Consider the following 24,770-nt stretch of genomic DNA (forward strand, 5'->3'; position numbering starts at 1 on the left):
TGGCATCTGGGAGAGAAAGCTATGGCCCCCAGACCATGCTGCCCATCTTCTCCTACCTCCATGTGACAAGCTGGGCAGGCTGATGAGGGGAGTGCCTTCAGAGTCCTCTAGGGAGGCAGGGACTTGGGGGCTGGCTGTCAGGACCTGAGGAACAGAAGTCAGAACTGAGATTACCGCATGACAGCCGCCACACCTCTTGGTCCCGAGGTCAGACTTACCTCCCCTTCAGCATCTTCAGCCCTGTCTTCACGGCTGTGCCAAGTCCAGGCTGCTGAAGGTGGCTCCCCCTGGAGTCCTCCTGGTTGTTGGCCAGTTGCCACAAAGAAGAAGCCACTGGCAGGGTCCTCGAGGAGAACATGGCCAGGGAGGTGGAGGCGTCGGAACTCCTAGGGAGGAGCCAAGGTCTCAGGTTAGGCAGGATTTCTCACTTGACACTTTGACTCGCCACAGAAGCAGACAGCAGCATCACCACTGCTGAGGTGAGAAAAGGCTGAGTGACTTGCCAGAGTTCATCAGGCCCAACAGCAAGGTGGGAAGTTGGATTACTGTCCACAGAGTCAGGCTATCAGGCAAACGGGGGAGGGCAGGTGATAGGGCAAGGACACAGGGGAGGGAAAATTCTATGGATTCCAATTTAGAGAGGGCCTTTCTCTCTGGGGTTCAAGGAAGCATGGACTCCCATGCAGTGCTCTGAGGACAGCTTACCTCCTTGAATTGTGTGAGGGAGCGTTCTGGCCCAAACACAAAACTCAGAGGAGGAGTCTGGCGGAGGCAGGTAGAGCGTCCTGAAGAGCTATGAATGTGGGCAGCTGCTTGGTGCAGGGCAGGGCTCTGTGGGATGCCCCCTCTCCGGAGTGCCCCCACCATCTCATCTTCCAACAGCCAGCGGATCTGCAGCCAGAGGACCAGGGGAACCCTTATTTACTGGGGTATCACCTCAACCCAGACCTCAAGACACTAGAAGACAGTCAGACAGTCATCAGCCTTGGACTAAGACTATGAGAGGCCTGCTTCAAACATCTCGTGTACCTGACTGAATGGGTGTCAGTTACAGCGCTGGGGGTGTGGGGGCTACTGATTACACTGCAGGAGGGAAGGCTCACCTCATTCATAGTGCTCTCAATAGCCAGTCTGTGGGGTATGGCCAAATTGGACAGTCCTGGGTGCCTAAGTGGAAGAAAGGTTTATAAACCAGTTTCACAAGAATGAAACTGAGGGGGAGTGAGAGACTGAGGGAGGTAAGGATGTACCTCTCTTCTTCTGGGGGTGGTAGTGGAGGTCCTAGGCCATCATCTGACCTTAAAGATGATGGCTGCCCTGGGGACCGTGGGAATGAAGCACTGCTCTCGGATGTTGACCTAAACATGGTGACAGCAAAGTCACCGTGTCAAAGATCAGGAGCTATTATCCTCTGAGGGTCTCCCAACGTATCCTTGTTCCCCAAAGCCCCAGAACCTGCCACGCTTGCTGCCATACCGGTGGTGCTGAGGGTCTGAGGCTGGGGGTAGGTCCACTTCCAGGGGCAAGGTCAACACAAAGACATCAAGAGTAACACTGAGATCTCTCCGGGGGACTCGGCCTCCAACTGGGGGTCCCTCTAGACTAGAAAGCACTTGGCCTATGAGAGAGGTAAAATTAGGAATTCCTGGAAAAAGGAGTTTCTAAGTCCTAAGTGATAACAAGACCTTCCCCTAGATTCTCCCAAACAAGCCGTACAGGGTCTTTTGGCCTTCCTTTTGGCTCCCCCAAACTCACCCAGGCAGGTGGGCAGGCTGCACACAGGCACTGAGCTGTGCTGCCCGCGCAGCCGCACGGAGCATGTAAGGTGTAGGAAGAGAGGCGGCAGGTCAAGCATGAGGCTCTCAGGCCCAGTGGGTGAGTCGCCCCCTAAGATACTGAAGGAGTCCTCATCAGGGTTCACAGTGTCTGCATCGGACAGTGAGGCAGAGTCTAGTGCAGCAGGCCCTAGGCCTGGTTCTCGGCTCTCACGGTATTCTACCTCCAGCTCCGGATCACTCTCTGTGACCACACAGCAGGCGGATGTATCCCCTAGAGACACAAGTCACACGGTCAACAGGAGAAGACAGCAGCAGGGACCACAGAATCCCGCCTTCAAACAGCCATCCCGATTTTACCCACTTGCTCACACACCTTCCTCTCCTGCAAGCTCGGCCTCTGAAAACTCCAGGTCACTGATTTTTCTGTCTATGGTGTCTCGGGGTCCCTCATCCTAGGGGAGGGGAGTGAGGTAAGTAATCAGGGTGGAACAACTAGGCATCGGGGAACCAAGATTCAAAAGGTTTCAGACAGGCTAGGAGGTTCCTCTGGGACTCTGGGTTGGGGTAGAAGGAAGGGAAGAAGGAAAGTTTCTCACCTCTCGCCTACTGGATGGAGGGCAATAGAAGAAGTAGTGGGGATTGGACGGCACTGTGCGGAAGTGGAGACGACTGATCTCCAGGAACTTCTCCTGTTGTGGGTTTAGAAGCAGGCTATGATGTCAGCTGTCAGCTACTTCTTAAAGGACACTACCTCCTTTACCAGATCAGGACACGTGACCATCCTCAACCAGGGGGGAATCTGCGGGCGGCATCAGCAGGCTCCACCTGTTTCTACTCTCCTCTAAGTTCCCACCTGGATGAGGCTGTGAAGAGCATCATGTGCCTCCCCTCTGAGCTGGCAGACATCTGTCAGAGAAATCTCCGGACCAGGATCTGGATTCCCAGGGATACGGGTGCTCTGAAACTCAGGCTCACTCAGGTCCTCCGTCTCTATGCTGGGGTCAGAAGGAGCACACTGGTGTTAGGAGCCACCAAGTGCTAGAGCAGCACACACCGCCTTTTATCTGCAGGTGCTGGAACAATGGCTTGGGATGTTGAGGGCAATCACCCTTCTTTCCTTCTGGGCTCTGGCCTCTACATTTCTTGGAGTATGGTGGCCCCTTTTCTGACTTGCATCACTGGGAGGAGGGTGGTATCATTCAGCATAAAAGGAGAAGAACAAGAGGAGAAGCAAAGCTTGTTGGAGAAAAGTGTGTTCACTTGGAGGGGGCATGGAAAGTGGTGGGACCTGGGGCTCCAAAGCAGTCGCTGGGGTGGAGTCCTCAGCACCCCCACCATTTTAGCTGTTGTTTCCTCAACAGCAACATGCTGTATGTAGAAGATACAGAGCATCTGCATTTCCTGCCTTTGTCCTTCCCTCTGGCCTCCCTTCAGCAAGGACCTGTGGAGGCCCACTGTGGGGACTCAGTAATGAACACACTGTTTTGTGCTGGACTGATAACACTCGCAGTAGTTGGGGAAATTATGATTAATATGGAGGACATCAGAAAAATTTCTGCTTCCATTTCTAGGAATGGGCTAGCCCTAACTCAGCTAATCGGAACCAACTAAATTAGGAGAGGTGGGGTATGGCCGGGAGGAAGACTGCTGTCGCAGGCAAATGGGACAGAGCAGATGCACTGGGAATGAAGCCAGTGACAAGGCACTACTGCTTCTCAGGTGGAAGGTTGTGCTTGTAGGGACTTGGTCCATGTGTTTCCTACAACCCTGCTCAACAACTCTCAGGAACAGTAGTCCTACCTGGACTCAGACACTAGGATAGCTCGTTCCCGGGGCTCTGGTCCTTCTTCGATGCTACTGCTGAAGGGCCCTGGACTGAGTGGACCAGGGCTTGGTGGTGCATGAGGCAAACCCACAGTATGGCCACACAGTGCAAGCAGAAAAGGGGTGATGTCTACTTCCTGCAGGAGCTCCTCACAGGCATCCACGGCTGTCAGCAGATCCTGGCAGGTCACGCTCTGTGATTGCTGCAAGCTTCGGAAGAGCCCTAATGGAAGTGGAATGGGCCATGCGGGCTAGCTCTGTAACTGTCTGTCCAGTCCCCAACCCTATAACCTCTGTAGTTCCATCCTCAGAGCCACATTCCTTCCTTGCATGGTATTTCTGCTCACCTCGGACATAGCACCGCTGTGCATGCTCCTGCAGCAAGGCGCAATGCATGGCTGCCTCTTTGTATCTGGGCTCCATCCAGGCTGAGGATGAGGAGGGGTGGTCCAGGTACTGAGTCCTGGGAATGTGAGGAAAAACAGGGCTTGGTGGACTCCCCTAAATGATACCTTGGCCTCATTAGCCATTCATACTCCAGAGGGCTGTCCAGACTCTGAGCAAATGCATTCATGGTTAGGGATGTCCGATGATTTGCTGGGGGACACAGCTAGGAAGCTGAGTTCCTGACTGACCAACAACCTATCTGTTCACACCTGAGTGGTATGAACACTGGCTGAGAGAAGCCAAGAGTCCAGATGGGGCACACTCACCGGAATATGAGATCTCGTGGTGCCTGAGGAGGCTGCAAGCCAACCATCTGTTCCCTCAGTGCTTCCAGGGAACAGCTGTAGACGTAGACAGGACACCGCATCCGGGGCCCGTCTGTACCCTCTGTCTGGGGAGCCTGGCGCCCACTGTTGGCTGTTATGTCTCGGCAGGAGGGTGGGCTTGGCTTTCCTGGATCCTGGGTAGTGTCTGTGAGGAAAGGTGCTCATGTCTTCACATTCTCTAGGTTTCCCAACCCCACCCTGTGCTTAAACAACTGCAGGCAGCATTGGCCTTACCACTAGGAAGGGTCACACTGAGGGTGGGCACTTGGGACTTCATAGCCTTAGTTCCAGTTCCTCCCAGGTCTTTTACGCTGGAATCTCCACTCCAGTCCCCAAACTTGGGTTTTGTTTCTTCTTGAAAGGAACCCTTCAGGCCATAAGCAGCCAGATGTTGGACATCTGAAGAGGAAAAGAGGGACACCTATCAGGGCTCTCTGGTGGGTTGGGGAGGGAGCTGCAGGGTTTGTATGTGAGGAAGGTCAGCTATTGGTACCTGAAAAGGTAGCTGGGAGGAAAGTCAGAAACACATGCTGGGGGCTCAGAAGCCTTGCATAGCAGTGCCACTGAGGGGGCTGGGCAGAAATGGAAGGCCTGAGAGTTCCAGGAATACCTACACTCTGTAAGAGACAAACAGAAAATAAGAGCACTCTATTAGGTACCATCCTAAGTCCCTTTCCTTTCTTTTACCCTGACTCCATTCCTCTTTGGCTAAGTATGAGAGGGCAAGAGCAAAGGGACATGCCAGACTCTGCCAAGGGCCCAGATCCTCAGCACCTGGGCATTAGGTGCTGATGGAAGGAGGCAAGCACAGTAAGTGGTCAGAGAAAAGCAGTAGTGCTGACCAGGTTGGGAAGGGTGCAGTCTCCAGGGGTCTGGGTGCTGTTGCCTGCTTGATCCTTTGGGATGGTGTGGGCCCCCACTGGAAGACCTTCTGGACCTATAATGGGGTAGAGATGGTGGAATAGGACAGGACCAGCATAGAGGCAGGGCTCTGCAGTGAAAGGGTGGGGAAGGAGGCTAGACCTCAAAGACGGAAACCACCGTGGGGCAGGGCAGGGCAGGGCAGGGCTGAAGTGTGGTATCAGGAAGCAGTGGGGATCCTGCTCACCTGCATCACGGCAGCTCCGCCGCAGAACCTCATTCAGGAAGGCGGCCTGGTCAGCGGGGGTCAGTGGGATCTCCCGGTCACTGAGCTCCTGCCCCAGGCAGCTGTGCAGCAGGCACAGCACCATGTCGTTGGTGGGACAGGGCCCCTCGGCGAGAGGCACACCCTCTGGCTCTGCCCGACACACACTGTGCTCAGCAGCAAGCCTCCTGCTGCCCAGTGCCCCCGGCTCCACCCTGACCAGCACAGCCCTTCCTTCTGCCTCAGCCTCCACCTGCCTTATCACTCCCTCGCTGTGCTGGCTGACCTGCTTTCTATCTTTTTAGATGCTGGTCTTGATCTGCTGGCCCCTAGGTGAAGGTGAGTAGCTTCCAAGTTCTCCTACCTCTAGAGAGCAGGAGGAAAAACATCTGCAGCTGCTGGCACTGTGGCAACAACCCTAGCAGGTCAAAACGGAAAGGGATCTCATGGACACAGGCGTCTCCTCCTTGGTCCAGTCCTAGGAGGAGGAAAGAATAGGGCACAGTGAGACTCAGATTACCTACTTGTGGCTGCTTTCTCCCATCTTACCACACTGCCGTACCCTCTCCACTGACCATCTGAGACCCGTGGCTCTGGGGGCAGAGGACCCCACTCCTTGCTCTGGCACAGCTGTATCAGGTATTCAAAGGTCAGCAGGGAGCCTATGCAGGCCGCATCCCGTGGGTGGAGCTAGGGAGAAATGCCAGATGACAGGAGTCATTCTACCCTAGGTCCCACCTCCTGTCTCAAGGATGTCAAAGCAAGGGATAAACCTGGTAGGAGGCAGGGGACAGTTCTGGGGTCACTCACAGCTTGAGGGATCTCAGAGTAGGTCAGATCCTGCAGGTGTTTCCAGCTCTCAGGGCCAGGCCCCACTCGTCCATACTGAGGCTCCACCCACACCTCGGTGACCAGATTGAGCTCTGATTCCCCCTCTAGGGCCTCCACCTCCACATCATTGTCATCATCTGTTGAGAAGCTGGAAGAGGAAGGGTTGTAAGCCTGGAAGATATGCAGGGACAGCTGTGGCAGGGAGGACGAGAAGGCAGGCACTGCGGATAGTCACCTCTGCCTCTGCAGCATCTACTTCAACATGGACCACCCAAACATTAGGGCATGTCAGCCAGACATTATGGCGACCCCGGGGAGGGGAGCATGCCAAGGTGGCTCACCTGTCTTTAGTGGAGGCAGAGTGTGGGGGGAAGAGGATGTACTGGATGACGCACGTATGCTTCTCTTCAGCTGCAGCCTGCCCCAGCGCTTCATTCTGTGGACAAACAGGAGATCCTGGGCAAAAGCCGGCCAGTGAAGAGGTCGGGACTGCTTCTCACTCTGGCCTCTTGATCGGGTGAGACGGTTTCTAGCAGTCACCAGCCAACTGAGAGGCAAGTGTCCCCAGGTTCTGATGGTCCCTGGGGAAAGTTTCAGGAGGGATGGCACACACCTGAATCGGAAGCTCCAAAACCATGTTGATGATTCCTTCCCCACTACAGGCAAAGTGGAACCCTTCAGAGAGCCGGACCCTGAAGCCCCGAAAGACAGGAGGACCAGAAAGAGGTGGAAAGAGAAATTTAGTTCAGTGTACCAACTGCCCACCTCCCAGAAGCCATCATGCAACGTAGGCCAGTGGAGGCAAGCTCAAATTAGCAGTTCCCTGGAGTGTGTCAGGTCTAAATAAGACCTGAGGCCAAAATTAGCAGAGCTGGGGGAAGACAGAGTGCGAGGGTAAGAGCATGACCTCTGTATCGACAATGGTGCTTGGAGATGGGAGGTGTCTGGTTTAGGCCCCTGTCCAAACCCAGAGCCTACGCTTGTTCTCCCCCTGCCCCAGCTGCCCTGTAGGCTTGAAGACGTACTCAGTGAGCACAGAGAGGAGCTGGGCGATGGCGCTGAGTGGCAGCGTTGGGGCCAGGCCTGATGGGACACTCCACAGCCAGCGCTGATGGTACAGGTAGCGTGACAGTGATGCGAGGCTAGAGGAGGCCGAGCGGCCTGACACCAGGGGCAGTGGTCCTGGTGGCTCCAGTGTCAGCAAGAAGGGTGCCCTGTAGTCCAGGGGCAGCTTCTCATACCTGGGAAATGGGGCAGCTCCCCAGTTGATTTCTGCTCGCAGCCTCCCCTCATGCAATGAGGCCTCCTCCCCATCCTCTATATACCAACCTGATAAGGAGCTTGTCCAGTGGCTTATGAAGAACCACAAGGCAGGGCCGGTCAGACAAGGCCTGCTGTGGCCCCAGCGTGGGGGGTGACTTGGAGGGAGAACTGCCCCCACCAATGCCCCCTAACCCTTTTCGTTTCACTTTGGGTGTCGGCTCCTTACTTTGCACCCGGTGAGGGAAACGAAGGCGCAAGATCTCTTCCTGTAGGCCTGACACAATCTGTGGAAGGAAATGTAGTCATGCTCCCTTACTCTCAGCTTGTCCCAGTCTGGGAGAAGAGATCACAGCTGAGGAGAGAATGCTCCCTTTTATGTTCCTCTAGGAGTGCCTCCCCTTACTGAGCCAGGAGGGCTGAGGAAACAGTTCATCTCCACCCCACAACAACCCAGTCGGTCGGGGCAGTCAGGGCCTGGGTTACCTTATGCCGGGCCTGGGCTGGTGTGCCAATTGGAAACCCCAGGCGAAGAACCATGCACGGGGTCTTGGAAATGATGCGGACCATGTAGAAGGAGGATGGGGGCTGGTCCGGGGCACTGGGGAGAAACGGAACCAAATGAGCAGTCCTGGGCTGAGAATAAGTGGGCTTCAGCAGTAGGGATGAAGACTGGGGATAGGAAGAAAGACAGGCATGAGGTGTGGAGAAGGGTGAGGAATGCTTTGCCCACCTGGAGAGCAGCTTGACATAGGAATAGCCCTCAACCAGCACGAAGCTGCTCCAGTCTCGAAGCAGCGAGGTCAGTGAGGAGTGTGAGATCCTGCACTGGACAGCGCTGTAGCGGCCATTGCTGCCCGGGGTGTGCAAGTGCTTAGGCAGCGGTCTGGGGACAGGGTGGGAGAGTGACAGCAGATTTAGCCCCTATCGCTTCTAGACCCTGAGGTCATGGGAGCTGACACAGCTCGGCCACAGCTGGTACTCTGCCCATTAGCCCCGCTCCCCAGCCTCCATCACAGCCCCCCTCCATCACAGCCATGGACCTGAGGGTACCCACGTGTCATGCTCCAGGATTAGCACCAGGCGATGCATGTGCAGCCATCTCTGCCAGGAGTTAGCGTCCATGGACAGCACTGGCTTCCAGTAGGCAGCAAACTGGGCATGGGAGGAGTCGGAACCACTATGCTGAAGGGAAAGCACCTGGGGACAAGAAAAGCCAGCCTTCTATAAACATTTGTGGAAAAGTAGCAAATAGCTGTGGCAGACTCAGTTCAGGGGGTCAGCATTGGGTTGTGGTTAAAGGACAGCCCCGGACAAATGTAAAAACTGATTTTCAGCATGGAAAATATGTTATGATGACTGAGCCAGGACAAACTTCATAGCCCTTTAAAGCTGACCCAGCCAGAGGACGCAACCTGCCCAGCCTATATTGTTCATGTTAATGGCAAGTGGCTGAGAACCAGCAAGATCTAAGGATGAGGCCACTGCACACTTCCATGGACCATGTGCTCACTGTGCCAGGGTATCAGCTGTAGAGTGAGTAAAGAGAGCACAGAGTGTTGAAGCTGTAGTCTCAGGAAGTAACCAGCTTACATGGCTGGTGGTGATCAAAAAAGCTGGTCACGGGTGGAAGGGAGAGGCCCAAGTATGCCATATGGTGATGGGCAAGGGCAATGGGATACCATCACCTAGGCAGCCCACAAAATGTCAATCTGTTTGGGTGGTCTGCTGGGGTGGCGTCTTTTTCTACTAATGGTTTTCCCAGGGCCTTAGGAGGCAGGAGGAAGAGATGATTTCAAGGCTAAAACTGGTTCAGGTGCCTCAGGCTTGAGAGAGAAGGAACAGGAATGGTTCTGGCCTCCAGTTTAGGAAAGCATGAGAGGGGCTACAGAGTTTCAGGCCCACTCACCGGGGTGGTGGAGCCAGGAGGGATGTAGAAGAGAGGCACTCCACTCTTGGTGCTGTCGGGAAGGGTGAAATGCTCTGGCACTGAGGAGAAGGACTGAAGATGGGCAAGCATCTGGTCTGTCTGGTTAATGCTGTAGAACAAGGGCCAAGCTTGAGCTACAGCAAACTGCTGGGGCAGACAGCAGGGACCTCAGGAGTACAAAGAACCCTGGACATGAGCTTGGTACATTGGGCTCCCACATTCACAAGTTTGACCCTCCACATAAGTGGGGTATTGTTCATTAAGTGGTGACCTTACTTACCTCTGTAGTGTGTTCCAGAAACGGCGGATAACATGAGTCCGATACAATGAGCGAATAGGTTGTCTTAGTGCACAGGACACATCATGTAAAATGTCATAACCGCCTTCCATGGTCACTTCTACCCGTGTCACTCGAGGGCCCTCAGGCTCTAGGGGCCAGGGTGCCACAGCCACATACTCAATGCGCATATTGTGTTTCCATAGCAGTACCAGCTTCACCTCCAACTGGGACCCTCCTTCAGGAGAGCAGGAAGGCAAGTGAGGGTTAGAAGCAGACTCCAAGCCCGAGTCCTACTCAGAGCCTCACCTATATCATGGAACCTTGAGCCTGGCCAAAGTCCCAAACCCAGTTTCGTACATTTTAGAACTACAGCCTCCCCACCAATGCAGAGAGAAGCATGCAGGAGGAATCTGAAAACAAAGTCCTCTGCAGCGGGATATGGAATTGGGAACTACATGCTAAGAGAACTCAGCCTTGAAAGCACCTCAAAGCCCACTTGTCTTAAATGACAAGCAGAGACTCTCACGGGGGCACTTTTAAATGTGTGGTGGGCAGGAGTCCCCTATTTATCTGGTAGGTCTGCACACACATAAGTTACCAGAAACCTGTGAAACTGCGGTGGGGTCTAGTGACCCTTACCTTTGGCCAGGGTAACCTCTCGGACACTGTAGCCCTCTCGCAGGCGGACAGACACAGTGCTGACCAAGTCAGCTGGCACCTCTTTCTCAGTGTGCTTCTTTCTTCGCAAGGCCAGGGCAGGGTTGCTGCTTGCAGAGACCAGGTGCTCATTAAACAAACGATGCTGAGAGCCTGGAGGACCCATGAGGATGGGGAAGGAGAAATTGGTATTTGCCAGCTGATGGATATATGGGGAGGGGCTATGTTGAGATCACTATGAGCGAAAGTACCAGAGAAGCCAGCCCCAGTTAGACTATAAGCCCTCCCAAAGCCAAGGCCATCCTGTACCCGCCCTTCCCCCACCCACAGGGCCTGCCTCTTACCACAGTAGTATTCGGGGTTCAGGGCTTCCCCACTGCGCAGGAAGGAGTAGAGCAGAAACGCCCGGTGGTAGACAGTCAGACCCAGGTTGCCTGGCTCAGGCTCAGGACAAGTGGACAGGTAGGAACCAAATGTCGCCATTGCAATGAACTTCATCAATTCCACATTGGGCACATGGCCAAAACTGCAGTCGTAAGAGTAAACTCCTCCCACCTGGAGAGAGTGAGCAAGTGAAGGCCCTACTGTACCAGAGGACCAGGGAAGAACAGGAGAGGGAAGCACTGTTCCCACTTTCCAGACCACTGAGGGGAAGTGGGCCACAGTGCTCCCAGGACAGACCACTACGCTGTAGCTCTCCTTTAGTCTTCCTATCTAAATCCCACGCTAACTGGCCATAGCACCCTCTGCCCTCCTTCCTCCAGGTCAAAACCACTCTTTCCCCTTCTCCAGAAGATTTTGGCAACTGTCCCACTGGCTTCTCATCATTATCCTTCTAACAAAGTGCTTCTTAAACTCGAAGGTGCATTCTAAACCTTTGGGATCTTGTTAAAGCACATGTCTGGTGTGGGGCCTGAGAGCCTGCACTGAGAAAAAGCTTCCGGTAATACCAGCACCAAGGCCGTAAATCAAACCACTTGTAATCTATAGGCCAAATCAGTCCATACCTATTTTTCAGTGAGGTTGTGTGGAACAGCCACACCCATTCATTTTGCATTTTGTCTGTGGCTGCTTTCACACTCCTACAGCAAAGCCATGCAGCTGTGAAACTAAGGGCCTGCAAAGCTTGCATATTCACTGCCTGACGTCTGCAGAAAATATTTGCAGACCTGCTCCATATGACTCATTCAATATCCTAAATGAGTTAGGAACCACTTGGTTCCTCACCTTCATTTCTATGCACACACCTGCAGCTGTCTACACACTGGCCCTTGTCTTCACTTGGAATGAACTTATCTTTGCAATTCCAAATTGCCACATCCCACGGTACAATCTCCCTTTAGCTTCCTTCCGCGCTGTTCCTGCTGTGTTTTGACCTCACTGAGACAATCTGTCAGGTCTTTGGCCTCTGCTGTCTCCAAGTCTATCTACACCATCCTGACCCTCATTTCCCAACCCAGCCTGGACCCTACAATCAAGCAACCCTGAAAACATCACTGTCAAATAGCTTACCCTCTATTTTCTTCTGTTCTTATCTCAAAATCCCAACCAGGGTCACAGTGTACATTGGCAGCTTAATGAAGGGAACCATGTAGGCTACGCCACACCAAAACACCCCACCCAGGGACTTCTTGGGGTCTGTCCTCAGGGCAGCTCCTTCTCCCCAGTGCTGCCCTCCCCTCCTTATGTATTCACCGTCACCTTCCACTTCTGAGAGAATCAGAGACCTTTCACAGAACTTACCTGTACTTTATTTTCTAAGTTTCAGTCTCAAAGAAAGAATGACCCTTGTCCATAAAGAATTGTCCCATCTGTTTCTAGAGCCAATTTAATTTAGGAACTTGATATTATCAGATCATTTTTCTGGTTTGTTTTTTTTTTTCCTCCTCCTAATTTTTAAACCCTTTTTGGACACTATGACCTCTTAGAACTATGAACAAGTCAACAAAAAAGGAAATCAAAACTACACAGATTCCATCTCCCTGGTTAGAGTGGCTATTGCTAAGAAAACCTCAAATGCCAGTAAGGATGCCAGAAGAAGGAGACTTTTTCACACTGCTGGGAGGAATGTTAATTACTTCAGCCACTAAGGGAATCAGTATGGAGGGTCTTCAAAAAATTAAAAGAGTAACTTCCATATGACCCATATAGACAACTCCTGGATATGTGCCTAAAGGATTCTAAGTCAACACGTCACAGAGACACTTTTACATCTACATTTACGACAGCCATATTCACAAAAGCCAAGTTATAGACAATCAGCCTAGGTGTCCAACAAAAGATGAATAAAGAAAATGTGGTCTATATACACACTGGAGCTTTTTTGTTTTTGGTTTTTCAAGACAGAGTTTTGCTGTGTAACATCCCTGGCTGATCAGAACTCACTCTGTAGACCAGGCTGGCCTCAAACTCAGAGATTCACCTGCCTCTGTCTCCAGAGTGCTAGAATCAAAGGCCTGTGCCAACACACCTAGCTGTTTGCTTGTTTTAAAGTGTGCATTGGTATTTTGCACGTCTGTGTGAGGGTGTGGGATCCCCTTGAACTGGAGCTACAGACAGTTGGGTGCTGGGAATTGAACCTGGGTCCTCCTGACCAGAGCCATATCTCTAGTGTCTACAATGGAGCTTTGTTCAGTCATGAAGAATCATGAGGCTTGTAGGAAGAAGAGTCATATACCTGAAGGTGATCACATTAAGGAAAATAAAAGCCAAACTAAGAAAGACAAGTGTTTCATTTCTCTCATTTGTGGATCTAGATTTTATGCAGACAAATAAAAGCATTTGCATATCTGGTAACATCATGAAGAAGTGACACTGGGGAACAAAGGCTAAGTGAGAGGGGGAGAAAGGTGAGGGTACAGGAGTGACTATGGCCACAGCATATGAAATATGTCCTTGACAATGTTTATGAAACCTATCACTACGAAATGAATGCATGCCAATTAAATAAAATAAAAGAACTGTGTTTAACTGTCTGCCTTACCAAGCAAAGTAAACCACCCCAAAAAACATGCTTTCTTTCACCTTTTATTTTTTTCTGGCTACTATTCTCTCTTGTTCCTCACTTTAGCCAACTTCTTGTATCAACATTTGTCTTCACTTCTTTCTCTTCTGTGCCCTTTGCAATGCACATTTCCTGTACCACCTCTTCACTGAAATGACTCTAAAACATTTCCGCATGACTTCCTAATGAACAAGTCCAAAGGGCACTTTTCATTCCTCATTCTACTTATCTTTCTGCTGCTCTTCACTAAGTTAATTATTCCTTCCTTCCAAACTTCTGACTTCTGACATGACACTTTCCAAACCAGAGCCCTCCACTGCTTGCTGGTGCTCCTTGGGGGCCTTCGAGACCCTCCTCTTTTCTCAATTAGTATGTGTAGCCTGACAAATCTAAAATGTCTACTTCTCAACTACCGCTACTTCCTGGGTACCAAGATCTGTGGATCCAACTGCCAGCTACCTCAAAGAACACCCAAGTGTGCGCACCCATGAACTTTAAATCGGCTCGCCCATCAGGTAGGCACTCTCACAACCTCCTTGGACAGGTGGATCCCACCTAGAGAGAAAGTGATGTGCTCAACGTCCCAGTGCTAAGAAGCAGGGCCAAGGTTCCAACTCGGCAGGCTTAATTCTACAGGTGACACACTTCACTGCTGTGCAGAACTCAACCACAGGTCCAACACGTGCACAAATCTGAATTTGTCATCTTGTCTTTACACCACTGAGCAGTAAAAATGTCCCTATAGCACACAAGCCCAACTCTTTATCCACAAACCTTCATCACTCAGCGAACTATACTTAAACTTTTTCCATGGCAGAATCACATTTTCATGGCCTGGTTACGCCCAACCTCAGGCCTTGCCTCCCAAAGCTCTTGCTTCCTGCCCTGCAGTCCATCCAACCAAATTAGTGACAGTGTCCTGAACAGGCCTTCCTTCCAACTCTGGTTTAACTTTTGGTTAAGCTGGGTTTTCTGATCCTTCCAGCTAAAGCAGTAACTAAGTGGGCAGATGGGATTAGAACTCACTCAGGTGTCAAAGTTTCCATTCTTTCCTTCACAACATGTTAAGAAAAGAGTCAAACCCTGAGGAAAACCGACGAGAGTCCTCTCCCACCACTGTCACCTACCCTGCTCTACACCTGGCACTTTCTCCCCAGGAACTATGTCATCATCTTCACTTGGGAAATCTCCTCTGTAAGAAAGTAACCGGCCATTCCTGACTTTGTGAGATTCCCATTTCCCACTTCTTCCTAGAGAGTCCTCACCTGCACAAAGGAACAAGCCACCGTGCCACTGCGGAGCTGGTTCAGAAGTGTCTCACACACAGCAACATCAGGGACACTGGTCACCCCATCTGTGATCACGATGATACCTGAGACAGGAAATAAGATAGGTGGCTCTGGAGGCAATGACTACACCAAAGTCACAAGGAGGCTCAACAGTGCCCTGACAACTGCTCTGTCTGTCCACCAGCACACTTTACGAACCCCCGGCACCTTTCTCCTCCCCCTTTCTCCTGCCTCTTTCCTCAGTGCTCCTGCCAGGTTTTCTGTCACAGGGTCCCGTCAGGGTCTGAGGGAGGCTGGTGCTGAAACACTGGGAAGATGCATTAGTAGAAACTTGCAGCTCACAAACATGGAAACAGGACCTCTTTCCCGGGTCCGTCAGTCCTGTGGAAGCCTCAATTTTTGCCAAACACCCCTAACCTTTCTGAGCCCATTTCCCCATTTATAACAATATATCTTCTACTGACCTGCACTAGAATTTGAGGGCAGTAACTGCAGCGCCAAGATGCCCTGACGAATCATACTGACCAGCCCAAGATCAGCTGTCACCATGGAGACTCCCACCTTCCGGCCTGAGGACTCCCCTGAATCTGGGAACTGGTCTTCTGCCTGGCCCGAAATTATAGAAAAGAAGGAATGGGACAGATAGCAATGTTGCCCCATCTGTCTTTCTGTCTCTCCTTGGGTGCAAGAGACTGAATCTAGGCTCTCACATTGCCAGTCACATGGTCTGTCATTGAGTCTACACCCAGACCTCAAACTGACCCTCAGGGCCCAGTAAACCCAAGTCAGACAGTTATAATCCTAAGCACCCCAAGTTTCCTACTCTACAGGTGAGTTCTGCTGTATCCTCGTGCCCAGCATGTGCTAAGATGCCGAGCCTCAGACGGGAAGGGAGTGAAGCACTACACGAAGTGTCAGACTACGCTGAGGCGGTCTCTCTACATTTCCCCATCACTGTTCCAAGTATTTCATAACCAGTCACTGCACACTGTTTGCACAGCCACTTTGGCAGTCTCCAAAATACTGAGGCAGAACACTCCAGCAGGCTAAACGGCTTTATCTTGATTGTGCAAGAATCAAGATAAACAACTGCCAAACAACTACTAAACAGAGATCAAAGCTACCCATGCTCACTTTCAGATCCAGGAGTGGAGATGTAAGAAAAGAAAACACAAGCAAACACCCCAGGGGCAAGTGGCCTTCACGCTTTCCCCCAAGCATGAAGCTGTGCTGTGCCGCTCTATCTCAGCCGCCTCTGTCTGGCAGGGAGCCTGTTCACTAGCGCTCCATGCTTGGTTCACTTCGCCCCTCGCCCGGACTCGCTTCTGCTCTCTCTACCCTCTCTATCGGCACATGGCTCCCCTCTGCCCTTAGCTCTCAGCTGTCCTCTGAGTGTCCTCTGTCCTCTTTCTTGCCCACCTACCTGGCTCTGGGGCTCATACTGCTGTTGTAGCATGGCGGCCACCTTATTCTCAAAGAGGCAGAGCTGCGCATACACCTGCTGTAGGAATGCCTCCCGCTGGGAAGGGTCCAGAAGGCAGCCTTGCACCAGAACCTGAGAAGCACAAGGCAAAGACTGAGATGCGGTGGGCGGAGCACTGGGCATTACACCCCTAGTCTACACAGCTCCCTTTTGGGAGCCCCAACTTCTCCACACCCAGCTCTACCTCCTCAGAGTCTGCTGCTGCGCTGAACCCAGGAACACTGCAAGACCAACTCAGGGTTTTCACAAAGTCCCTATGTCTCTAGTCCTCCACCCTGGGCTTCTCACCCCTCACGCTCTCCTTTAACAGTGATAGGATCTTCTAGCACCTTCCACAATCTGGAAGCCTCTACTCCCCTGCCTGGAAAAGCCTTTCTTATTCTAATCCATGCTCCTTTTTTCCTTAATATGCTTTACATACAAGCTATTCTGGACCCTTTCTCTGCTTAAAGGTTAAAAGCCTCATTCTCCCAATGAAGATACTTTGATTCCTTTGACTCTTAGTAGATAATTCCCACTCTTCTTTAGGGAGACAGTAAGTCAGCCATTAGGAACTCACCACTGACCTAGAGGATGGACTACTTGCATGCCCCTGACACCTTGAAGGTGCTACAGGTGTACGGCACCTGTGCTCTTGTTTTCTCTTCCTCCTCTTTCGCCCAAAGGCAATCTTGCCACTTTGGACCTTTTATGTCACACTCATTCTCTATGGGCCCTTTCCTTCTATTCTACGTCAACGATGAGGAAGTGTCTCCTGTGTTCGGGCCTGCAGTCTTTAGGGTGGCCCTCAGGATCCCTTCTGCCCTCACCCTTCCCTGCACTCCTGCCAAACAACTACTTCTGCTTCTTTCTTCCCTGCTCTTGACTGGCTAAGGGTCAAGGGATGAACATTCTCCAGGTCTGTGAGAAGGAGAAATGCCAGGAACTGGAATCACGGGAATATGAGAATGTGCTCCTGTTGTTTAGGACATCAGGATAAAACAGTAACTTTTCACAGATGGAAGCAGCGGTGCACACTTATAACCCCAGCAGGAAGACAAAGGCAAGATGATCAAGAGTCAGAGGCTAGTTTGGGCTACACTTTGAGTACTGGGCCATCTTGGGCTGAAGCCTTATTCAAAAGATCACAAAAAAGAAAGCTGTCATTAAAAATCGTATTTTTTGACATGGGACAATGCTCATATTACAAAAACGTAGTACATGAGTCATCTATTTGGAAGTACCTGATGTTTTCCTCCTCTTTTGGATGAAGAAGGAAGGATTAACCCACTTAACAGACTATAAAGAAATTCTATAAAACATTAACAATGCCTTTTGGAAGACTGAGGCAGAAGCATTATAAGGTCAAATGTACACAGTGACATCAAAGCCAATCTAATCAGACTCTATCTCTGAGTCTGACTAGTCTTAGAAAGTATAAAGAAAGGTGGGGAGCCAGGCATGGTGGCACACATCTTTATTCCCAGCACTAAGGGAGGCAGAGGCAGGTGGATCACTCTGAGTTCCAGGCCAGCCTGATCTACAGAGAGAGTCCTGGACAGCCAAGGCTACACAGAGAAACCCTGTCTCAAAAACCAAAAGAGAGAAAGAGAGAGCAAGCGAGCGAGTGCTGGGGAGATGATGCAAAGGTAGAACACTTGTTCGGCAATCATGAGGCCCTGAGTTCCATCCTTAGTACTAAAAAAGAAGTAAGTGAGCGGGTATGATGGCACATGCATGTGACCTTAGCATTTGGAAAGCTGAGGCAGAAAATGAGAGTGCCAGGCTAGCCACGTCTGCTTAGCAAGATCCTGTCTTAAAAAAAGACTCAGTTTAAAGGTGGCTTTGTCTAAAAGATTTCTGTCACTGGTGGGTTTTATTGGATGGTCCCTCTTGGTGTTCTCACAGCATCTATGTCAGAACTCTTGTCAGTGCTCTTGCCGTACTCAGTTGACATTATCTCTCCCCTCCTAAGCTCGTAACTACTCCATCAGGACAAAGACAGGACCTGATTTATTTGTGCCCCCAGGACTTAGCCTGGACAGGGTACAGGTGAGGCTCTAGTGTAGAGGAATAGTATCTGAGTGATTACCTAATGATGATGCTTTTCCTGACTTGGCATGGATTCTGCAAAGCCAGGCCTCTGTCTGGAGATATGGCCTACGAGCACCAGTTAATGGCTGGGAGACACCTGAAACTTGGGCAGAGGGCTGGCAGTCCTGCCTTGAGACCTGGCAAGTACCAACTATTCTGTTACTTGTTTTAGACCTTTAGGTGCTATTCTTGGCATCTAGCTCTCAAAGAAAATCTGACTGCCGAGGGTGACACTACAGCCGTGAGGAACAGTATCAATGACTTGAGGGTAGTTAAGAGCAGATGAAGGGAAACTGGTCCAATGCTTATCCAAGGAAAAAACAAGTATTTCAGGAACAGACTTGAGTGTTTTCCAACAGGAGTACTTTATGATAGGCTGCTCTGCCAGAAGAGAAACCTTTTAATTACTTTTGCAGTCAGCATTACCCCTGACAGTGCACAGGGCCCTCAGAAAACCCTTTCTTTAAAAAAATAGTCAAAGACATTTACAGGATGGGTAGAGAAGCGTGTGTCTAACTAATGCCAGCTAAGCAGAGGAAAGCTGTAAGACCCGAAGAGCAAATGCTTTTCAAGGGGTGACACTTGCAAGAGTGAATATGACACATGCTCAAGAAGCCAGCAGAGGCTTGGCTGCAACTCAACTGATAGAGCACCTTTGAGCTTTCTTGAAGCCCTGGGTGGCTCACACCCGTGGTTCTAGCATTTGAGAAGTGGAAGCAGTAGGATCAGAAGTTCAAGGTCATCTTTGGCTACACAGCAAGCTCAAGGTCTGCCTGTGCTACATGGGACTTGGTCAAGACTGGGAGGGAAGAACACACAAACTGACACAGGGACAGGATGGACAGACAGTTACAAGGTTCAGCAGGTTGATACTTGCCATCAATCAGATGGCCTAAGTTCCTTCCCTGAACCTACATGGTAGAAGGAGAAAACTGGTTCCCACAAGCGGTCCTTTGACTTTCACCACCAAGGTGTACATGCACAGATGCACACGCACACAGGCAGGCACACACACTCTATATGTAACGAGAGGGAGGGCGAGAGAGGACAGAAAAACGGCCCTGGTACCTGGGTATAAACAGTAAAGAGAGGATAAGGGCTTTGTCTCAATAGGCTCTCAGAAATTCAGTCTGCGGTACAGGCTTGGAGAGGAGATGCACTACCTGGTGGGACTGCAGGCCGATGATGGAGGAATAGGCCTGGATTGTTACATAGATCTCGGGCTGGAAGTCGATACAGGACCCAGGCACTCGGAAGGGCCGAAGCAGCCCGCCCAGACACCGGGACAGAGCATGGAAAACTTCATCAAACAAGATTTCCCCTGTAGAATCATCCTGTGAGCAATGAAGAGAGAGATCTCACAAGGGTGTCCAAAGCAGCTATAAGTAGAAAACAGAAACAAGCAGGTTTCCAAGGTCAGCAGGATCTCTTTTTGGTTGAGATCCTGGTTGACTTGGGTCCCCATAGACATGGACGAGGACCTGCCTTTGAATGTTCACCATTCATTCACAGGTTTGTCTTTTCCCCACAAGGCTGAGACTGATTTCACTTCTCCCAGAAATCTCTCCTCCTCACCCCATCCCGTCTTTGTTACTATTTCCTCAAACAACTTACCACAATGCCAGTAGACGGGCTGAGGTCCAGCTCAATAACAAAACGATACTGCCAAGCCAGGAAGGTGACCCGAGTGGAGGGGACAAGAAGGAATGGCCTTGGGACCACTGGTTCATCTGGCTGCCATCCAGGGGGCAAAACACTGAGGACTTCCAACTCCTCTTCAGACTGAAGCTAACAAGATGGAAGAGAAAGAGAGGGCAGAGGGCAGGAGTAGGAGAGATGATGGCTCAATGCTTAAGAAAGCTGGTGTTCTAGCTGGTGTGGTGGTGCACACCTGTAATCCCAGCACTCAGGAGCAGAGGCAGGTGGATCTCTATGAGTTCGAGGCCAGCCTGGTCTACAAAGTGAGTGCAGGACAGCCAGGACTATACAGAGAAACTCTGTCTCAAAAAAAAAAACAAAAAAAAACAAAAAAAACAAAACAAAACAAAAAAAAAAAAAAAAAAAAAACAACCCAAAAACCAAAAACAAAAAAAAACCTGCAAGTGTTCTCAGAAAACATACTAAATCAACTAACCTGGGCTCACAGGGGCTGACAGACGAAACCAATGTGTGCTACGGTCGTGTACTTTGGTCTTCTTGTAGGACTCCTAACCATAGGAACAGGGGCTGTCTCTGATTCTTTTACCTGCTTTTGGGACCCTTTCCCTCCTACTGGGTTGCCTTGTCCAGCCTTAATATGAGGGGAAGTGCCTAGTCTTATTGCAACATGATACCCCCGGGGAGGCTGCTCAGTTCTGAAGGCAAAGAGAGGAGGAGTAGATGTGGAGAAGAAGGGAGGTGAGGGGGGAGAAACTGGGAGGAAGGAGGGAGGGAAAACTGTGATTGAGATGTAATATATGAGAATAATCTTATTTCTTTCATTCATTCATTCATTTTTGGTTTTTTGAGACAGGCTCTCTCTGGATAGATCTGGCTGTTATGGAACTCACTGTGTAGGCCAGGTTAGCCTTGAACTCAGAGATTCACCTCCTAAGTGCTGGAATTAAAGGCATGTGCCACTACCTGCCAGCTAAAAAGTTTTTTTAATTAAAAAACAAAAAAGGCTTGCTCTCAAAGAGGACCGTGTGTCAGGAGGCTCCCAACCACCCGTGACTCCAGCTCCAGGGCATCTGATGCCCTCTTCTGGCCTCTCTAACACCTATACATGCGTGCCACACACTCACAGACATATTAAAAAGTTAAAAGAGGAAGGGCGGGAAGAGTTCCCTTTCTTCTCTGAATCCAATTTGGCCATGTAGTAGCTGTGAGGCTGCAGAAAAGGGCCTTAAGTTTTGGAAGGCTCATTGTCCTTATGTGTAAAAGGAACACAATCTAATACCAGCCTCAAGTGCAGCTTTGTGGTCCAAGGGAATCCCTACACCCGCTCCCTAGACCTGCCTTCTATGTCCAACATGACCCTCCACTGGCCTCACTTTCAATAAACCAAGGACCCTTCCAGTGCCTCACTGGCTGGAAAAAGAATGAACACATTTCCCTGAAGGAAGCATTCTGCAGGCAAAGCCACTCACTGCCCCTCCCAGCCTCAGAGCCCTAACAGAGAGGTTCTTCTGGGCCAGGCCCTCACCTCCCACCTTTCACTAGGACGTACCAGGAACTCTTGGGGTGTGGCCTGAATGGTTTGATGCAGATGGTTAAGGAACCAGGCCAGGCGAACATTTCGGGAGATTCGATAATCTTTCTTCATTAACAGAAACACCTGCCCAGCTTCTTCCACCTAACGAGAGAGAAAAGAAAAAGAACACTGAGTTCCCAGGCTATACATCCCATGCCAGAAACCTGCCCAAGGAGCCCACCCAGGGAGTGGAAGGTATTTTGAAAAGTGTTCCCAACACAGACCACCGCACAGAGCTTACCGTCTTACAGCATGGCTCCACGAATGTTTATGTGAGTTTCTCCCACAAACCACAAGCTCCCAGAGGTGGGAGAGGTGCTCTATCTTGTTTTTGTGCCCCCATGCTTGGCAAACTGATTCATATGAGACCCAGTGAGTCTCTAGTTTGCTACATAAGCATTTGCCAGTTACTACCTCAGTCTTGCCCACAGCAGACACTAGAGAAACCTTCACTGAGTAAATATAAGATTTCTGAGGGAATGAAGCCTCCTAGGTGGGATCTCACACTAAGTTCCTGTGGGTCACAATCTCTATTCACACGCTTGTCAATGTCAATGCTTTAGTTGTGTCCTATCCTGTCCCATCCCATCTGTCTTTGACCCCTTCTCCCACCCCCACCCCTAGTGCCTTCAGAGGTGGTAACCTTACTTTTCTACTATACAAACCCTGCCAAAGATGACCTGGAGTGTATTATTCCCTATATGCATAGTCTACAATATACTATGGCGGCTGTACGCTCACAGGAAGAAAACTGTCATTTTGTCACCGTGGTAAATCTTAATAGGCTTGAATTCTCGGTCAGTAACCTTTCTGGGTACCCCGCTCCCCAGGTTTTTCCACCTCTTCCCAAGCTTGTACTTCCAGCAGACCAACTTGCCTGGAGTTCACAAAAATTGAATAACTGCCCTAATTATTACATCATTACAAACTGAGTAAGTGTGCTAAGGGCTAAGAATGAGGTTTTATGAGAGCAAGAAACAAAGTAACTGATCCTGGGTAAGGTCTTGGGAGGATCGGGTGATGAAGCTCCAGCAGAGCTGGCCGCATGAGACACCCGACAGAGGGCAGGCAACAGCCACTGCACTTCTGGAAGTGTGCTCGCGCACCCAGTTTCACAATGTATAGCTTCCATTTCTTTACCTTTCTCTTGCTTTCAACACTGTTTTGAATGACTGATTTCTCCAAGGCCAAACGGATGTCTGGTTCACCTGTCAGTTCTTATAGAATCCATCTTGAAACCAGGGTTGTCTGCATAGCTTTCTCAGAAAAATTCTCTTGTATCTGTGACTCTTTGATGGGAACATTTCCAAAACCTCCTAAGTTGTCTTACATTCAAGACGTACTTTATCAGAACCAGGAGGCTGGCTTCATATAATTTAAGCAGCTGGAATATGTTTCAGAGTGGGCGCCAAGCACCAGGTGCATCAGAATCACCTGAGCTGTTGACTAAAACGCGCGTTTGATTCCTGAGTACCGTCCGAGACCGACTGGATTAAGAGCTGACAGCGCGCAAGAATCTACATTTTAACTAGTTCCCCTGAGGATCTTTCCATTTTACTGTTTCACAATTTTTTTAATTAGTTATGTTTCATAGCATTCACATACACATGGAGCTTCAAGACCTCAATTCTAACCTCCCTTGAGTCTGATGTGCCCAACTTTTGAAACAATCGGATAAGACAAAGCAGGCTTCTGGAGTCAGAGGCCTGGATTCTAATGTGTTCTATTATATGCTGTGCATGTGATCGTGCAGGATACTGAATTTTTTTCCAGGCTTCAATTGTAACAAGTAGAAAAAGATTATCTCTGTAGTGATATTCTAATTAAACAGGGGAGGAAGTCCAATGGCAGAGGAAGGCTGGTGCTATTTATGGTATTCATTGAGGCCTACACACTACAAGAGGTCTAAAGTGCTGCCAGGCACGGTGCTTCCTTTTTTTCTGGGTTTTGTTCTTCCTTGAGACTAAGGTCCAAACTCTTATCTGAGCCTTTTCTAAACCATGTGTTGTCTTCCCACAAAATAATGTAGATACCTCCCTTCCCCAACTATCTGAAGCTTCTCATCATTATAAACCTGAACCTCTTGCATGACCTCAAGTTGAGGCTTCTCTCTCCCCACTCTCAGCCGCCTCATCTACCACTAGGGTAAAAGCAAGCACTTGGTCCTTGAAAGCACCTTGGACCAAATGCTGGCTCCGCGAGTTTCTTCATTCATGAACAGGGATAACAAGAGTAACTATTTCATGAGGATTGTATTAGATACTTAAAAGAACTTCAACTTCCTGAGTTCCATCTAACTGCTTTTGGAAGACGGTTAAATGCTCCATTAAACATTATGCTTCCTCAGCTACTCCTTTGCAACATCTACCATAATCCAATGTTCATTCATTCCACAAAGCTAAGGAATCCATCTGTCTTACACTCCGAATCCACCCTAACACTCAGCCCACTCTGGGTCCAGAGTAGTACTCGTTTTTCTCTTTTGGGAGCCTAACATCTCTAAATATCACTTTTTTTTCCCCTTGGCATTCTGTTCCTACACTATTCATCCATAGAGTTTTCACATGTGTACTTTCTTTATTACATCTCTACATACACACACACACACACACACACACTTGTGTGCTCCTACATATGACACATACATATGGTCATACTGCACATGTGCAGGTCAGAGGACAACTTGTAGATCCAGAGGTAAATCATTTGCTTGGGAGTTCTAGACCTAATAGTATCTGTGTAACAGTTTCTTTTAATATCTGTACCTCAGTTTCCTGAAAAGGGGGTGATAGGGTTGAAAGAACTGAGCTTCGGGAATAAACAAACATTGGATTATAACTATAACATGTTGCAAAGGAGCTCGGAATGTGAATGTGCTCAGATCGGTGGCTGGCATGCTAAGAACTCAACAAGAGGAACTCAACAAGAAGCCATTACTATCTATCATTTAACACATCCTTCCCTCCTATTGAAGTACTCTTCTGGGGTCCTAGATATTCTAGCCAAATCTAAGGTTTTGCTGCCTTCTCAGATCCTTTAGTTCGAGTAGAATGAGTAATCCTAAGGTATCTTAGCATGAAACGGCACTTCATATCTACTCTGACTTCAGTTTTCTGCTCTGTTCATGAGAATAAATACTGCCAGGTTCCCCGCACGAGTCTGAATGTCAAAACATACACATACACACACACACACACACACACACACACACACACACACACACACACACA

The 24,770-nt window shown here is 49.9% G+C and overlaps 1 protein-coding gene across 2 annotated transcripts in view; it reads right to left on the minus strand.

Annotated features, from left to right (window-relative positions):
• Window positions 1-24,770, minus strand: part of Szt2 (SZT2 subunit of KICSTOR complex) — a 44,543-nt gene that overhangs the window by 19,208 nt on the left and 565 nt on the right. For both annotated transcript variants that reach the window (XM_055618401.1, XM_055618400.1), the window contains exons 2-38: window positions 21,517-21,642; window positions 19,923-20,096; window positions 19,472-19,642; window positions 16,176-16,307; window positions 15,217-15,358; window positions 14,729-14,835; window positions 10,804-11,014; window positions 10,442-10,612; window positions 9,803-10,037; window positions 9,502-9,631; window positions 8,650-8,792; window positions 8,326-8,478; window positions 8,079-8,193; window positions 7,662-7,879; window positions 7,358-7,573; window positions 6,946-7,024; window positions 6,674-6,768; window positions 6,312-6,480; window positions 6,077-6,191; window positions 5,866-5,979; window positions 5,484-5,654; window positions 5,218-5,312; window positions 4,869-4,992; window positions 4,610-4,774; window positions 4,316-4,520; window positions 3,950-4,065; window positions 3,579-3,825; window positions 2,632-2,773; window positions 2,375-2,467; window positions 2,152-2,230; window positions 1,756-2,049; window positions 1,477-1,618; window positions 1,251-1,358; window positions 1,104-1,167; window positions 706-891; window positions 219-386; window positions 57-144 (exon numbers count right to left, since the gene is read on the minus strand). In XM_055618401.1, the coding sequence (XP_055474376.1) occupies window positions 57-144; window positions 219-386; window positions 706-891; window positions 1,104-1,167; window positions 1,251-1,358; window positions 1,477-1,618; window positions 1,756-2,049; window positions 2,152-2,230; window positions 2,375-2,467; window positions 2,632-2,773; window positions 3,579-3,825; window positions 3,950-4,065; window positions 4,316-4,520; window positions 4,610-4,774; window positions 4,869-4,992; window positions 5,218-5,312; window positions 5,484-5,654; window positions 5,866-5,979; window positions 6,077-6,191; window positions 6,312-6,480; window positions 6,674-6,768; window positions 6,946-7,024; window positions 7,358-7,573; window positions 7,662-7,879; window positions 8,079-8,193; window positions 8,326-8,478; window positions 8,650-8,792; window positions 9,502-9,631; window positions 9,803-10,037; window positions 10,442-10,612; window positions 10,804-11,014; window positions 14,729-14,835; window positions 15,217-15,358; window positions 16,176-16,307; window positions 19,472-19,642; window positions 19,923-20,096; window positions 21,517-21,642 (5,503 nt within the window). The remainder of the gene's footprint in view (window positions 1-56; window positions 145-218; window positions 387-705; window positions 892-1,103; window positions 1,168-1,250; window positions 1,359-1,476; window positions 1,619-1,755; window positions 2,050-2,151; window positions 2,231-2,374; window positions 2,468-2,631; window positions 2,774-3,578; window positions 3,826-3,949; window positions 4,066-4,315; window positions 4,521-4,609; window positions 4,775-4,868; window positions 4,993-5,217; window positions 5,313-5,483; window positions 5,655-5,865; window positions 5,980-6,076; window positions 6,192-6,311; window positions 6,481-6,673; window positions 6,769-6,945; window positions 7,025-7,357; window positions 7,574-7,661; window positions 7,880-8,078; window positions 8,194-8,325; window positions 8,479-8,649; window positions 8,793-9,501; window positions 9,632-9,802; window positions 10,038-10,441; window positions 10,613-10,803; window positions 11,015-14,728; window positions 14,836-15,216; window positions 15,359-16,175; window positions 16,308-19,471; window positions 19,643-19,922; window positions 20,097-21,516; window positions 21,643-24,770) is intronic.

Source organism: Psammomys obesus, unplaced genomic scaffold, assembly GCF_907164565.1.
Source record: "Psammomys obesus unplaced genomic scaffold, mPsaObe1.curated_primary_1811, whole genome shotgun sequence".
In the NCBI taxonomy this organism is placed as follows: domain Eukaryota; kingdom Metazoa; phylum Chordata; class Mammalia; order Rodentia; family Muridae; genus Psammomys; species Psammomys obesus.